This window comes from Delphinapterus leucas, chromosome 20 (genome assembly GCF_059928025.1).
Source record: "Delphinapterus leucas isolate spDelLeu-1000000601 "Yukka" chromosome 20, BTC_Dleu_Yukka2, whole genome shotgun sequence".
Lineage (NCBI taxonomy): Eukaryota > Metazoa > Chordata > Mammalia > Artiodactyla > Monodontidae > Delphinapterus > Delphinapterus leucas.
This window is the reverse complement of record NC_143148.1, coordinates 17,853,095-17,869,687: the sequence shown is the minus strand read 5'-3', so window position 1 is coordinate 17,869,687 and position 16,593 is coordinate 17,853,095. Positions and strand designations below refer to the sequence as shown.

General features: G+C 58.7%; 1 protein-coding gene across 2 annotated transcripts in view; it reads right to left on the bottom strand.

Annotated features, from left to right (window-relative positions):
• The window catches only part of PEPD (peptidase D), a 114,774-nt gene that overhangs the window by 16,857 nt on the left and 81,324 nt on the right, over positions 1–16,593 (bottom strand). For both annotated transcript variants that reach the window (XM_022585815.2, XM_089902944.1), the window contains 2 exons: positions 7,649–7,717; positions 6,134–6,211 (listed from right to left, as the gene is read on the bottom strand). In XM_022585815.2, coding sequence (XP_022441523.2) covers positions 6,134–6,211; positions 7,649–7,717 — 147 coding nt within the window. The remainder of the gene's footprint in view (positions 1–6,133; positions 6,212–7,648; positions 7,718–16,593) is intronic.

Genomic DNA, 16,593 nt, shown 5'->3' with positions numbered 1-16,593 from the left:
CAGGCACGTGCTGTGGGCCTCCTGTGTCCGGATGGAACTGTTGTTACCTTTCTACAGATGACATGGGGAAAAGCAGAGCACCCGTGTGGGCTGCCTCCCCAGGAAGGACATTACTCGGTACCGGTCTGACCTATGTCTGGGACACAGCGGGCGCCCACCCGGGGCTGGCTGCTGCCACAGCACAGCGGGGCGAGGGCTGGGCGTCAGGGCAGTGGCCTCCGCGGGGGAGGCAGTGAGTCGGTGTCACGCGCACAGCACATGCTTCGTTCCACTTTTCGGTAAGTAGCGTCCCATGGTGTCTGCGAGCACCCGGGCTGTCTGGACTGGTGCTGTCACGCTGTGAGTCGTGACGTCAACTGTGTGGGATGCAGGGAAGGAGCAGAGACAGACAACACAGAACGGACAGAAACCCCGTGGTGAGGGTGCCTGGCTACCATCTAGGCATGTCTGTCCCCCTGGTCCCGGGTTATAACGTAAAGGCTGCTTCAACCTGGACGGCAGGTTGAAGGCCACGGCCACTGGTCTGGACAGATGGTTGACCAGGGCCTGGGCCCTCCTGAGAGTGTTCTCTTGCCCCCAGGAGTGGGGCATGTCCTTAAGACCATCCAGTCCTCAGGAGGGGGCTGCCTGGTGACAGCTGCGTTGTCCTCTGAGGAGACAGCCAGGCGGGTGCGGGCGGGGTGGGGGTGCGTCTGGGCTGGACCTGGCATCAGGAAGCTGGGCCTAGAGGTGACACTCATTCCCTAAAGCTGACCGAGGCCTCAGGCACCTCAGGCACCAGGACAACGGGGGCTTGGGGACACCTCAATGTGGCCTCTCTGCCAGCTGGGGAGGAGCCCTAGGCATGACTCGCCCCTCCGTGGGCAGCAGCACACAGATGCCGGAAAGACATCAGACCAAGTGGCCCCCAGGAGTGGGCAGGATCGTCCCATCCCTGCCTGAGATGCCAAGGGGGCTGCCGGGAGCCTGGGTGAGCAGTGGGCACCCCGCAGCCCGCAGGGGTCGGGGTGGGATGTCGATGATGGAGACACAGGCTGTCGTCCCGGGCGCCATGTGACGGAGGGGGTGAGGCGGGGCCACGCTTCCCAAGCAGTTTAAACTAACATCTAGTCCACACCAAACCTGTGGGACAAACAGGGAACTAACTCGAGACAAGGGCAGGGAGAACCCGGCCGGTAGTGGTGCCAGTGGCAGGAGGAGGGTGGCCAGGAAGGGAGAGAGCTGCCCCAGCCGTGCCCCCTCGTGAGCCTGGCTCCTCCTCTGTGGCAGGAAAGGACGGGGCAGCCCGGGCAGCCCTGCAGACAGGGTCTGACACCACCTCAACTCGGGGGGCAGCAGCACGCACCGCCCTCAGGCCAGCGACACTTCGGGTGTCTTCCGGGGCCTCGCTGGGAGGAAATGAGTAGCCCTTATTTCTCTGGGCTTCGGTCCAGGAGTGCTGTGTCAGCCCTCCGCCAGTCAGCAGGGCAAAGCCGGGGCTTCAGGCTGACCATCATCGGGGCAAGGAGACAGAAGGGGCCCTCGTCCCACTACAGGGACGGAGAGGAAATGACACAGGCTGGCTGCTGAGGGACGCGCTGGGACAGGCGTCTGTCTCCCCCACTGACCGAGCTGGCCGCCCCCCTCCCACGCCCCAGGACACAGAGACCACAGCCAGCAGAGATGAGCCCGGCAAGCACGTCCTGAGGCAACGCTGCCCTCTTCTGGCCAGTGCTGGGAGGTCCGGCTCGCCACCCACCAGCCACCTGCTGTCTGCCGCTGGACAACCCAGGCCGGGGCATCCTTCGACTGGGGCAGCTAGAAGGTTCTGATAGGGGCCACAGGGCACGCTACCCCAGGGACCACTCCTCCGCCACCTGATCAGATGGTGGGAGAGGGAGGAGGTGGCAGGTGAGGAGCGGTGTCCCAGCTGTTTTCCAAATCAGACCCCACTGGACGCAGACCCTGGACCCTCCCTACCTCTGCCCCCTGGGGTATGCCTGCTGGGCCCAGAGGAGGCGGGGAGTCTAGTGCAAGAGTGCATCCAACTCTGGGTGCACTACTTCCTTGGGGACTTAAACGTGGACAGTGGCGCTCCCTGGTGGCCCACGGGCAGGGCACCAGCCCTTGGCGCTTCTACCCACCTTTGGAGACTGGTTTCCAAAGCCCAGGCTGGTTCTGGGAGGAGAGGGCAGTGCGTGAGGACTCAAGAGGACCGTCACCCCAGCCACTCCTGTGCTCACAGGGTCAGGACTGACTTGGTGGTGAGGGGTTCTCCCGGGGCTCCCACCCAGGAAGGGCCCTCGATGACGTTCGACACCGTCCCGTGTGAGCTCGGCAAGAGCATTAATTAGAAGCGCGCCGCACTCTCGTTACCCTGTTTTAGAAGGTCTGCTTGCTTTTGCCTTAAAATGACAGCAGCAGCTAACGGCTTCTCTAGGACAGCAACTCGGTGAAAGGGCTCATGGTGAACCCCGAGGGCCACAGCAGGAAAGGGCTCTCAGAGGCAACAGCAAAGCCCCGAGAGGCCCCACAAGAGGCCTCGTGCCTCTGAACCAGCCAAGAGGGAGGAACGTGGGGACCTGAGGCCACGTCAAAGTCCAGTTCCCCACCCCGGGATCCATGCAGAGCAAGCGGGGCAGCATCCAGCCGAGGTAAATGGCGGGGGCTGGCGTGGTGCGAGGAGTGGTCCCCCAAATCCTCTTCTCAGCTCTCGGGTGACGCGTCTGATGTGGAGTAAGAACCAGCGCGTCTAACTTACGGGGCCCCGATTTCCCGGCCCAGCTCCCGGGAGGCGCCTGGTTTCAGAAGGACAGAGGAGTAGACGGTGGCCCTGGCCGGCTACATGCTCCACCTGGCATGCGCCTCGAGGACAGTTTGGGGGCTGAAAACACAGAGCAGGCAACCACGTGACCAGAGAGCTGTCTGAATACACTGGGCCCGGCACACGCTCTGCTGGTGGCTCTCGCCTCCAGTCCCCGTCCTGGAACCAGCTGCTGGAAGGCGGGCCTCAGGGGCACAGGTGCGCTGCCGGCTCTGGGGATGTCGCCGTGTTGCAGCTCTCTCCTGCCAGGAGCCACCTGTGCCGGGCTCCACACTCAACGTTTTGCCCTCATTATCCCAGTCCTCAGAGCTGGGTGCTGTCTCTCCCCTAACGATGGATGGAGAAACTGAGGCTCAGAGGGGTGGCCATTCAGCTAGGGAGGGGGAGGGCAGGGACTTGAACTGGGGACCTTCTGTGTTCATCATCACACGTCTGGGACCAGAGGGAGAGGGATGGGAAGGGCTGGCTGCCCCCTCGGCGTCTGCTCCTCACTTTCTCCAGCAGAGTCTGACTGTCCTGGACCAGCTCCGGCCCCCAAACAGCCCCACTCCTAAATGTTAAACTACCTCTGGGGCATTTTCACCCGACATCAAGGAACTGAGACCCAGAGCGTACCACCCGACGGGCACCTGGAAAACAGTCATGGCTCTGGGCGACGCTCAGCTTCAGGAAAAATTCTGCACCATGCTTATATTTTGGTTTTGTACCTTATGATGAAGTGCTGTGAATTTTATGTTGGGATAACAGAGTGCTCTATTATTTACCAAACACAGTAGGCGCTTGGCAGATCAATTTCAATAAAACAATGGATTATAAATGCCGCCAGCAGACTGGCAGTAGCAGTAATCAACAAAACATGTTGTTCTAAATGCTGCATAATAAATTGGCCATAATAAACTCATAATTATTCTACTGGCTACATTTCAGAGTTAGCACTAGAAAAATAAAATCACCAGCTTGGGCTTGGCATTAACATCCGTGGGATTCCCTGGATCACTCCTGTCTCTAAAGCTGCAACCAAGAGACACGGGTGCCACACACTGCCCAGGAGGGTCGAGTCCACAGCGTCTGGACGTGTGGAGGAGGCCTGCTGCATGGCACCCCTGGTCAGCCAGGCCTCACCGCACCAAGGGCCCCCGGAGCCAGCCTCTCATGGGGGGAGGACTGTCATAGGACACATAAAGAGAAGAGAGGAGAAGCAGTCCTCTCCTCTGGGCCGTGCCAAACTCACAGAGAAGAAAGACTCAGAGCCACATGGCCCTGCTGCAGAACCCTCCGACAGAGACAGCTGGGGCCTGCTGGTGTGGCTCAGGTCTGCCTCTGCCTGGGGACTGGGTTTCCACATCCTGGCCCAGCCAGAAGGAGCCGCAGAGTCAAAAGCGTTAGGAAAGGTTCTAGGAAGCGTGAGTCCCTGAAGACACCAGGCGATCTTCCTTTGGGGCCACCAAAGGGAAGGACCCACCCCCACTTTCCTTAGTCTCCAGCTGAGTCAAGCCGGAGGCAGCCGACCCCATCCCCAAATCCTCTGGCTCTGCACCTGGACGCTCCTGTGTCTCAGTGACCTTGCCTGCATGTTGCGGGGGCGGGGGGAGTGAGGGGAGGGGGAGACACCCACTTCATGGGATCAAGGTGAGCAAATCTACATAAAGAGCTGTCCCTGGCACCAGGCACAGGGGAGAACCCTGTCAAAGTTGCTGCAAGCCCTTGGCCCCTATGCCAGGAAGGGCATTAGACACTCTGGGGGTGGGAGGGGGGGTTGCAGCGAGCGGCAGTGGTCTCTGTGCACATTGGGTGTCCCCCTCTGCGTGCTCCCGTCCTTGTCCTGCTGACCCAGGCCCCTGAGAGAGCGTGTGTCCACCCAGCACTTGTGGTCCCAACGTGTCCCTGTTGCCGCCCAGTGCAGTGCCAAGTGCTGTGTGCTATCTCCACGTGCCAAGTGCTGTGTGCTATCTCCACCGACAGCAAGTAAACTGAGGCTCAGAGTGGGAATTAAGAGGCTTTGTTTCCTCCCAGAAGGCTGAGCTGGGCTCCTGCCAACAGGGGCCAGGGCCAGAACATCCATCCAGCTCCTGACCCTGGGTGAGTGGACACCGCAGCCAGTGGGTGCCTGGTGCACCCTGCAGCAGGGGCACCCTGAGCTTGGGCGGGTTTCTGAAAGCACTGGGCAGTGACAGCTCAGAAGCAGGCATCCCTTGGCTCACATCCCCCGGTGGCTGTGGGCCAGGGAACCCCGTGTGCAGCCTTCCCCACTCCCTGCGTGAGGCTGGTTCCTGGCCAGTGTTGCAGGCAGGACCGGAATGCCAGCTCGGGGATGGAGCCTAGCAGGGCACACGTGCGACCCGAGAGGGGGCACGGCACTGGCGGGAAGCAGTGCGATGGAGCCTGGCTCAGGTGCCTCAGCAACAGGAGGGAAAGGCACCAAAGGACCAGGTGGGACAGTGCGCACCCCTCCTGCCCTCATCTGCGGGTCGGTGACCACAGCAAGATGTCTGCAGGCCAAGACAGGTGGTCCTGTGGGGCTGGTGGCCTCTGGACGGCTCTCGGGAGCCCTTGGCAGCCTGGACTGGCTCTGCCCGACATCTGGGCGGTGGAGAGAACAGGCGGGCAGTGCGAGTGCCCGTGAGCGGAGGACAGGACCGGTCCAGGTCAGTGAGGCGCCCACAGGCCCCTGCCAAGGCCAGAGCGCCTACCCAAGAGAGGGGCGCGTACGCCCAGCATGAGCCCTACACACTGGGGTCTGGGAGCAGGGTCTGTGACTCCGCCTGCTGGGCACAGTCCATCGGAGGGCTGGAGACTGTGGGTCCCGCCCACGTCTGCTTAGTCACGGCTCCATGCGGAGCAGGGAGCACATCACACTAGGCTCGGCAAAGCCCTGCCAACAGCCTTGAGGGCCAAGCACCGCCTCTGACCTCCGCTCGTGCCGAGGAGTCTTCAGGCAGGAGCTGGCAGGTTCAGAGGGCGGGGGACTCCCTAGGGGTCTTCTCCGCTCCGAACTGAGACGCCCACCCTCCCAGCACCAAGCCAGAGAAGTGAGCGTGGTGGGTGCCGGGAGACGGCACAGGCCCTCCTCTGAGGTGGTGCCTCACCCGCACAACACAGGGCCCCCGCTCCCCTCTCTCGGGGCCTCCTTGGTCCTGGAGAGGAGGCCACGTGTAGGCCAAAGCCTTGGCAGAGAGGTCTGGACCCAGAGCAACGGGGGGACCTCACCGTGGTCAGCATTCTCAGGGTGGGACCAAGAGGCCGTGGTCAGCCACCTTTGGGGTTGAGGCCCACCGCAGCCGCGCTGTTCACACGCAGAACCAGGGCAGCTTGGGGGCTGGCGCCACTCACCACATGTCTCCGTCCTGGATGGTCTTGTCGTTGGGGGCCCCGGCGTGTCCGTAGTGCAGCACGGCCGAGTTCTCACCACTGCAGAGTACCAGGGGGAGGTCAACAGCCCATCCTCCTCCAGCAGGCCCCGGGCGCTAGCACCCCAACTCCCTGCCCCAAGGGCAGTACTGTCCACCTTGCAGCAGGGGCCCAGGGCCGCTGGACCAGGTCCACAGCCTGAGGTGGGGGTGAGGGGCAAGGTGGCCCTGGCCTACTGCAGTCACACAGCTCTTGGCGGTGGCACTGGCAGCGCTCCCTTGGCTGAGGCTGTTCGGGTAGGTGGCCTTGGCGCTGGGGATTGGGCCTGATGTGGGAGCGAGGGCCTGCGGGCCCAGGTAAGGGACTCCAAAGAAGCCCTTATTTCCTGGTGACTAGCGGAGAGGGGAGGCCCAGTGGGAAGGGCCGGGCTGTGTCAGGGGGCTGCCATGGAGGTCTGCCAGGCCAGGGCCACAGACGGTGAGCCAGTGGCACCTCGCTCCTCTGCTTGAGAACACTTCCCTAATGAGCGATGCCTTTAAGAAAAAAAAAACTTTTAAGTCTGTCGAAAGGGAAAAAGAAACCCACTGGGTGTAATATTTATGGTCCTGTTTGGGAGTCTTAGGAATCATAAAAGTAGAAATAATGATTTTTCTCTCTATCCGCAAGAGAAGAACATTTCCAAGGACTGAGATTTTCACACGTGTTATTCACGTGCTGAGGACGTGCACAGCAGCAGAGCTGCCGGCTCCACCCCGGCTGGACAGGGGCCAGACCCTCTGACCCAAGGGGAGAGCACAAGGAGACTAGATGGGGTGAGCCCGGGGGACGAGGGGGCCGCCCACACCCAGGACGTGCCCCTCAAAGCCACACAGCAGTGCAAACTCACGGCCATGAGCTGCCCCTATACTCGTGGCCATTTCTACCCTGTGCCTCCAAAGCACACCGGCCAAGTGCGGGTGACACACAGGATGTACACAGAGCCCCCGCCCCCAGCCACAACGTGCCACACACAAACACGCCTACAGTGACACCCTGCACGACAGAGCCCCAGACCCACCCACGGCTCTGCTGTTCCCCACACGGCCACACACACGCAAAACCACAGCCTCCGGCACTGATCCAGCTCCTTCTGCACCGCCGGCACACAGAAGCTGGCATAGCCTGAGGTCACGGCCCGGTCCCCCATGCTGGGAGCGTGCCTGTGTGGAGGGGGCGAGGAAGGCCAGCCCCACGAGAAGCAGCCAGCTGGAGACGGGAAGGGAGGGCACGGCAGCGGGCAGGCCGGCTCCCCTCCTCACCCGGCACTGCCCAGGACGGGCAGAAGCAACCTCTGCTCCCAGAGCCTTAGGAGGGGAGAGCGACTTCTAAGGCTTAGGTGGGCACTGCCTCGGGCATAGGAGCAACAGGTGCGTTTAAGCTGGGAGGACGGCGGGGTCCCCTCGCCTTCCCTAACCTCCTCCCGTGATCATTCCCATGCGGCCCAGGAGGCGCGCTTACCTGCCACAGATGCAGGTGTAGGAGCTGTGGCGCATGCCGCCCCGGGAGAAGCAGTAGTGCTCGAAGAGGCTGCGGGGGAAGGAAGACATGTCAGAGTAGAGTCACCGGAGCACGCACGCCCCCCGCCCCCGTGCAAATCTTCAGCCCAGGCCCTGCTCAGCTGCGCCTGCAGGAAGGCCTGAACTCCCCAGCGTGGATCTGTGGCTGGTAGCCTGTAGTCCACAGGCCACCAAAGCACAGAGGTCAGCGCGGAGGGGGGACAAGGCTGGAAGAGCTCGCCACTTCCAGTGCCACGGCACTGTCCAGCCTTTCAGGCCCATCAGGAAGACAGCCCTGGTCCTGCAGGGAGATGGGCTAGGGCAGGGACCACCTGCCTCTGCAGGGCGGGAGGGGGCGTCTCCCTGTGACTCCCCTTCTCCAGTGGCCACATCCTCCCACACGAGGAGGGGCTGGATGCACAGCCAGGGAGGGACGAGAGCTCTCCCAGCCCCAGTGCTGGACTCACCCAGGCCCTGAGCCTGGGCCCAGGGAGGGGCGCAGGGAAAGGAGAGCAGGAGCCACTGGGCTCTGGCCTAGAGGACAGGGTTGAGGGGCAGGTCCGTGTGCAGGTAGAGAAAGGCAGGGTCTGGGGGCAGGCCCAGCTTTTCCCTACTTGTGCCAAGTAGCAAACCGGCTGGCCCCCTGGACGAGCTCCCACCTGGAGCAGGGGAGGCCAGGAGAAGGTCTACAGGGAAAGACGAGACCTCAGACCAGGTCGCCGGTAGCCCACCCTTAGGCTGAGCCCAGACAGAGACAGAGCCAGGGGTGGCCTCCAGGAGCTCAGAGGTCAGCAGAGCCTGGCAAGCCCCGGGGTGTGACAGAGGTCAGAGGATGAGCCACTGCCACATCAACACCATACGAGCAGTGCTGAACCCTCGAGAGACCACACTGCCAACAGCTCTGGAGATGCCAGGACCCTGCCCCTCCCCCCACCATACACTGCAGGACCTGGGGGATGGGAGGTCATCTGGGCGTGGGACTCGGCGCTCCAAGGCCCCGGCCTCTGCAGAACCCAGCCGGGGAGGGGGGCAACGGTGGGGGCCTGCCCTCACCCCCTCCCTGAGGCCTGGGCAAGAGCTCGGGCGCAGCCTTCCGGATGGCCTTGGTTGAGAAGCAGGTCCAGGTGGACCCCACCCTACCCACTGACCGCCAGGGCAGGGAAGGCCGACCACAGGGCTGTGCTCAGAACAGCAAGGCTGCCCGTGGGCACACGAAGTGGCAATCCTGCCCCGCGTGTTCCAGGCCTGTTTTAGAGCACGTCTGTGCGGAGGAGTCTAACCTTCCAGGCACTATAAACACAAATTATGCATAATTGTTATGATTCGGTATTAAGGAGCTGTCATGCACGAACAGTTCCGCTATATTCAATCAGCTTTCAGACTTGCTTTACAAATCCCACAGAGTAACTGGGTATCTGCAAGTGAAATATTTCCTCATCACAGAGGATTTCAGGAACCGCCCGGGGAGGTGAGGAAAGCCACGTACGGCATCAGCTGCCCCCGTATTCATGGCGGGAGCGCTCAGGCGGCTGCCCCCAACTTCAGCCTCAGTCTCTCCGAGGCCACAGGACGGCCAGGCCAAGTCAGGGCCCTGAGGCGGCTCCACACCGCCCACCCAGACAATGGGGCCTCAGACACTGGGACTCCACACAGCAGCCCACGGTGAGTGGGGGATGCCGACGGGCCACGGAGCCACAGGGCTCCCTGAGCCTTGGGGGGATGATGCCCTGCCCAGACAGAAGCAGGGCTCTGGGGGGAGCCGCCACTCTCCAGGTGACGGGGACAGCAGGGGACAGGCAGAGGGGTGGTGAATGAACAAATCAGAAGGTTCAGCCTGGGGAAACGGGGTGGCATCGGTTCCCCCACCTGCAGCCAGTCTCAGAAGCAGGTGTTTCCCTAACCCGTAATCTACGCAGTAGAAACAGCCTTCATCGCATGCCTTGGCTTCTAAGGGAAAAGCCTTTGAAAGGCATGACTCACAGAAGCACCAGACTAAGGAACGGCCCACCCCGTTTTCACCTGCAAACTGCAGCGTGGATTTCCTCTGTCAGCCACATGATGCCACACCCACAAGGAAGAGCTGGAAAGAGGAGGGGAAACGCCACACGCTGGAAAGTCACTCTCCCTTAAAAGGGTTTAAGTCCTTCAAGCTGGACTTCAGCATCTGATTTTGTTTCAAAGGAACCTGTCTGACATGATACAAGAACAAACTGATGCTCTAGTGGCATAACACGTGGACTCGACGGGCTGCGTTTTTTGCTCACACGCCTCAAGGGTCCCTCTCCCTGGGACCTCAGCCTTGGGCCGTGGACACGTAAAGGCGCCCAAGTTCTGGGGCAAGTGTAGTGGCCCAGGACCCTGGGTCTGACATATTTCTGATTCTCAAGGCATGGGGAGTTAAGGATGCTCCAAACTGGGGCCACAGGCTCGACGTGAGGCTCCCGCACAGCCCGGTCAGAGCTCGGCAAGAACAGGCCTGGAGGACAGACAGCAGCAGCAGAGGCGCCCCATTCCCACTGGATGGCTCACAGACCAGGCAGCAACGGGAGGACACTTCATAAAGACCCACTAGACCTTTACGGAGAATATGGCAAACTGAACCAGGTGAGGGTCCAGCTGACGCATAACCTGAGGGGCTGACTACTGATGACACACGTCTATGGCCGAATTCGGCTGCGAGCTGCCAATCAGCCCCTTGGGAGCCACAATGAGATGAAGGTAGAGTGTGCAGCTAAAAGCCTTCCCACCCCCAACACTCAGAGGTGCTGATTAAAAATCTTAAGCAGAGCCACATCCACAGGACAAAAGCGAAGTGTGGCCAGAAGAGACGAGGAAGCTGCTGGTCTTGCTAACCTGGAGGCCTTGGCATCCGTTGCCGTGTGGGGACGGTGAGAAGGCCCCGGACAAACCAGAGGTAGGGGGCCAGAACTGAATGCCCTCCCCAACATAAAGCTGGGGGCTGGGCAGGGATGCACAGCCTTGGAGAAGATTCACCAGCACCGCAGGAGGCAATCAGGAAGCTTCCCGGGCTCCGGGAAAAACATAATGAACGTTCCCTCAGAATTCGCAGCACAGGTCTGTCCTCCACGGGGTTCAGGTTCAAGTGTGAACGACCTGTATGGTTTGGAAACGCCGAAGCCAGGAAACTAACAAAAAACTTGGTCCCTGACTGGTGATACCTGGAGCCAAACTGAGCGGCCACACTCTCAACCCAGGCAGGAGAGCCGCGATCTGCCACAATCCCTGCATGTGCACACACACGTACGGACACACGTGCACATACGTCTACACACACGTGCAGGTACATATACACATATATATACACACACCCCCACACGCTGGAGATGAACTCGCAGTGTGAGAATAGTCCCCAAGCGCTGTCAGACACAGCAAGCAGCAGGCTAGACCCTCCCAGGACTTCCGATAGAAGAACCATCAGATAGACACTATAAACACATACTAGATAATTAACACCTAAAAGTACAGTATGAAAACACAGCAGGCAGATTTTACAGAGTCACGACAGAACTGCTAGAAATGACTGGTCTATCCGTAAGAGGGCAGCAGTCAGAAGGACAGGCAGCAGTGCCCGCAGCCCCCGAGACCAGCCCCGCCTGCCCTTTCAGACAGTCGGACTCTCACGTGCAGTGCGAGGGTCAGGTGGGCCTAACCACCCCAGCTTCTTCCTGCTCACCTGGACGGAGGGTGGGTGGGGGGCACTCCGACCAGGCACATGGCCCACAGCCTCCCCAGGCAGCAGGAGGGGCTTCCTGACGAGCAGAGGGAAGGGCAGGGTCTGCCCAAAGCCCTGCTACCCGCCTCGCGGTGGTCCCTGAAGCTCCCCGACATGGCCATCCCTCTAACACTCTTGCCTATAAATTTTTCCCAAGCAAGACACAGGTAGAAAATGCTTTGTATCCAGGCATAAATGAGAGCCTTTAAGTAACCTGGGAGAGTCTGTGCTGTGAATAACGACGTCGATGGGGTTCCTGTAGCGACAGTGTGGCAGGCCCATCCGTCGGTGCCTGGAGAGGGGTTAACAGGGCAGGGACAGCAGATTCCAAGGCCCAGGTCTCCAGGGACAGTACTGCTGGGACTCCCCAGGTGCCCGCAAATCCAGCCCATGGAGCCTTCCTGGCCGCATGGCTTAGCTTCTGCCCTCTGAGGTGTATCATCTGATAAGGAGATAGCCACAGCCCTGCACAAAATGCATTAGCTGCCCAAGATTATGGCAGAAGGGCTGCCCCAGGCAGCAAGGGTCGCCCAACTCTCAGGGGGAGCATGAGTGCCAGCAGACGGGGCCAGCCAGGGAGGTCAGGGGCTGTGGGTGGCATCAGGCACCTCATGCCCTCCCAGGTTGGGCCTCGATGCATGTCCGGTTCCCAGGAGGCCGAGCCAGGAACAGGAGCGTGCAAGAGAAGATGGGCATGGTGGTGGAGGCCACCTGGATGAGCAGAGGGTCTAGGAGGGCAGGCGGTTAGGACACAGGGTTACGAAGGCGGGCAGGGCCAGAGCATGAGGGCCTTCTTGCGGGAGGGAGGTACCGGGACTCGGTGGTAGACCGGGGGGGCTGCCCTGTCCCCCTCCTTCCCCAGGCCCCCTGGTGAAGAAAGACGCAGAGCACTTCAGGGAGCCACCACGGAGAGGCTCCGAGCATGTTTTAAAAGAGTAAGTAGCATTCACACGGAATGACATCAAGAAGGGACGGATTTAAAGCCTTGGATAAACCCAGAAATGCATTATTAATAAAACCGGTGCTCAGAGAACAGCTTCGTGGCCCAGCCTGCACCGATGCAGCACCGCCAGGGACAAAGGACCACCTGCAACCCTGGCCGGATGGGGCATGCTGCCGCCTTCTCACCCAGGACCTCCCACAGGCCTGGCCAGCGAGAAAGACCCAACAGCTACCTGCATCGTTTGGCGTTTAGGACGATCCTTCAGGGGAGCAGAGGGTTTCCCACTTTACTGATGAGGAAACTGCAGGTCAGTGTGGTGATGTGCTGTGGTCAGGAAAGCCCTCAAAAGAGTCCCTTTGAGCCTGGGGTCCACGTAGGGTTTCTGACCCCAATGCCTCTAAACCTCGCATCTGTCAGCGGTGGGGGCACTTGGCGGGGCAAGGCTCTCTGTTCCCCAGACACCAGTGGCTGGCGATGCTGTGCTATGCCTTCCAGGGCCCTGGACTCTAGTCTGTGCATGGGGCCCAGACTGAGCGGGAACGCGTCTGCCAGGACAAATGGCCCACCGATCCCAGGGGCGGTGCACCAGGCCAGCCTGTGGAAAGCAGGAGCTGGTGCTCCAGGAGGGGCCGCTGGGGTGCAGAGATCCTGGAAGGGGAAAGCTCGCCTGCCAGAGGCAAGGGCAGCGTAAAGACGGCGGTGGTCAGGGCATGAGGAGAGGCAGTGCCAGGGAGAAGCCACTCTCTCTCCGCGAGAGCGGCCTTATCAAGGTATGAGATAATTAGCATTTTAATTGGATACTTGGGAATTCTGAATTGCCTATCTTGTATGAGGCATAACTGAGGACATAACATGACATTCAATTAACAAATATTCCCCTTTATTCTTGACGTGCTCGATTAGGTGGAGTTCCTGAGTTCCTCGGTATCAATTCTGGGATAAAGCACTACATCCTTTCAGCTGGCAAAGCCCTGGCCGCATCAGACTGCTAATGAACTTCAGCCGTGTGTGTGTGTGTGTGTGTGTGTGTGTGTGTGTGTGTGTGTGTGTGTGTGTATGGAAGAGATTTTAGAAATTTTCTACACAGAGGAAAAAAAATTAAAATCATCCATAATCTTATCTCCTAGAAACAATCTCTACCAAATATTTTGTTGAACATCCTTCCAGACAATATTTTTAGTGCATAAAAACAGATTTTTAAAATAATAATTAACTAAACTTTTAAAAAGTCACCTCTTGACTGAAGTCTGACATACATACAGAAAAGGACCAGAATCATAAGGGCTCGGCACAATGGCCTGTCACAAAGTGAGCATCTCTGTGCCCAGAGGCCCCTCCCTGTCAGTCTTCCTGCCCACGGGGAGCCTGACTTCCAAGACCACAGGTTAGATTTGCCTGTTTTTGAACTTGATGTAAATGGAATAAAAAACCAAGACCTCTTTGAGTCTGGCTTCTCCCACTGCTCCACATCACGCTGGTGAGCCACCCCCCACGGTGGGTCACTGTCATTTGTTCCTTCTCAGCGCTGGCAGTGTTCCGCCGGGTGAGTGTGTCCCAGTCTTCTGGTGGTGAGCGTGCCTGCTGTTTCCGCATTGTAGCTATCATGAATAGTGCTGCCGAAGACCTTGTGCAGTCTTCAAGGGCATGTGCACACACATCCCCCACCGAGCACATAGCCAGGAGTGGAAATGCTATGTGTCGCTGGATTCTGTGTAGGTTCAGCTTTAGCAGATAAAGCGAATCTTTCCAGGTAACTGGATCTATGTATTCACTGGCCTCTTCCACTTCATACCTGTGCGTGGGGCCCAATTGAGCTGAAGAGGTTCTGCAAGGACCAATGGCCCCACCCAGCCTGGGATGAGGGCCGGAACGTGCCAGGGAAGCTTCCTTCTAAAGCAAGAACATTGTTCCCTGTCAACAGATACGTGTTTCCACCATGCCCAGAATCTGACACTTCTCCCCACTGCCTGCCCCTGGTGCAGGCCACCATCTTCTCTTAAAGATGGTGACAGTGGGGCTTCCCTGGTGGCGCAGTGGTTGAGAGTCCGCCTGCCGATGCAGGGGACACGGGTTCGTGTCCCGGTCTGGGAAGATCCCACATGCCGCAGAGCTGCTGGGCCCGTGAGCCATGGCCGCTAAGCCTGCGCGTCCGGAGCCTGTGCTCCGCAACGGGAGAGGCCACAACAGTGAGAGGCCTGCGTATCGCAAAAAAAAAAAAAAAAAAAATGGTGACGGTGCCTGGTCGATGGTGACAGTGGTGGAGCTGGCTCCCCTGCTTCAGTCCTCATCTCCCTACAGAGTGTGCTCCTTTAAAAATGTGCGTAGGCCCCCAGGACTCCTCTGTTCAAACCCTGCCTTCCCATGAGCAGACTGCCTCCCTCTTGTTCCCCCATCTTCTCTCACTTCCCAATCTGCCTCCTTGCTACTCATGGGACCACCAGCCAAGTTCCCACCTCAGGGCTACCATATGAGCCCTGTTCTCTCTGCCTGGAACGTCTGTCCCACAGGTCCACAGCTTGCTCTCTCTCCTTCAGGCTTCTCCTTCATGTTTCCTACTCAAGGACACCTGTCCTGAGCCCCCTGGGTAAAGAATACTCCTTCACCAATATACGACCTATTATCCATCCCCCCATCCATCCATCCATCCTTCCATCCATCCATCCATCCTTCCTTCCATCCCCCCATCCATCCATCCATCCTCTCTCACTTCCCATTAGGCTGGGTTTTGTCTATTCTGTTCACCGCAGAATCCCCAGGGCCTGGAATAGTGCCTGGCACACAGGAAGTTTTCAGTACATCTGTGAAGTGACGGAATAAGTAAATGGTTGCACGAGCAGGACCACAGCCTATAATTTACCTAACCGATTTCACGCTGTTAGATATCTAGGTTGCTTCCACCTCCATGTTATGATGGACACCCGTGGCCATATGCCTTTTCACTATCTTCGGGCTGAATTCCTAGAAGGAGAATTCCTGAGCAGCTGCAGTTTTGAGCCTCAGGGCGTGTTCTGCCAAAAGGACCCCAGAAAGCTCATGAGGATTTTCAGGGTCCTGAGACGCGTACCATGGGGCCTGTTTGCCACTGGACTGCGAATCTGGTAGGCAAAACAAAAAGGATTTCGTTGTCTCCTTAACTGGCAAGTTTGGACATGTTTATATGTTTAGTTCCTCATATTTCTTCCTTTCTGAATGGCCTGCTTCTATTTTAGAAAACTGAATGTTCATCTTTTCCTCACTGATCTTTAAGGGATTTATCTATGAAAGATACTAGCTAATGGTTCTGACCGTCACCTACGTGGCAAGCGGCCGGCCTGTTCTGACCCTCTCCAGCTCCTTCTTTGTCCGGAAAAAGAACGGGGTGCCTGGGGCAGGAGCTGCAGACACAGGCAGGGCATTACTGGTGCCCAGGATGGTAACGACACACAGGAGGATGAAACCTGGATCCCACAGCACGTGGCTCAAGTGGGAAATTCTGGATCTGTAGATCCAGACCTCTTTGGGGCTGGCACTCTCCAGCAAGTGAGAGGCCCCAGCTTTGGAAGGCCCTGGAAGAACCATGTAAACACAGGGACAATTTGCCAACTGTTCTCTGGCTTCCTCAGAGACCGACACCTGCTCTCATCTGACCCCATCTAACTAGTTCCTGCCGATGTCAACAAGAACACCTTTCTCGGCCCCAAACCCAAACTCCCCCTTTAAAAATGCACCAGGTCGCCCTAGGCATCAGCCAGGGAGGACCAAACTGCAGGAGCAGGAAGGGGTGGAGGGAGATAATCCTGGTTCACCACGATCTAGAGCCTACTTTCCCTCCAAGGGATGCCAGCACCCCCTCCTCCCCTCCCCGGGAAGGTGCAGGGCAGGGAAGCCCATACACAGGGAGTCTTCTTGGGGAGCAGAGGGAAGGGATTTTCTTTGAGCTAGTGTTTCCCAAAGCATGACATGGGTCGATGAGATGACATTATGGGATGGGGTACACTGATAAACGTGTGTGATGCATTAGGTATTTATTTTAAAGTCACCCTCCTGCAAATTATACTGGGTTTCACTCGTGACAGGAACACAAAGCTTTCTTTTAAAATATATCTCAAGAAAAAAGTAAAGAAACTATTAAGCAAATAATACAAAGATTTGGCAGAAGTTCTCTGAAGAAAAGCCTGTTTTCAGTTCTGGGTGAGAGGACAGTCCAGAAGCTCCCCGTGCCCAGACGTCCCCCAAACCTGCCGGTCTTTGG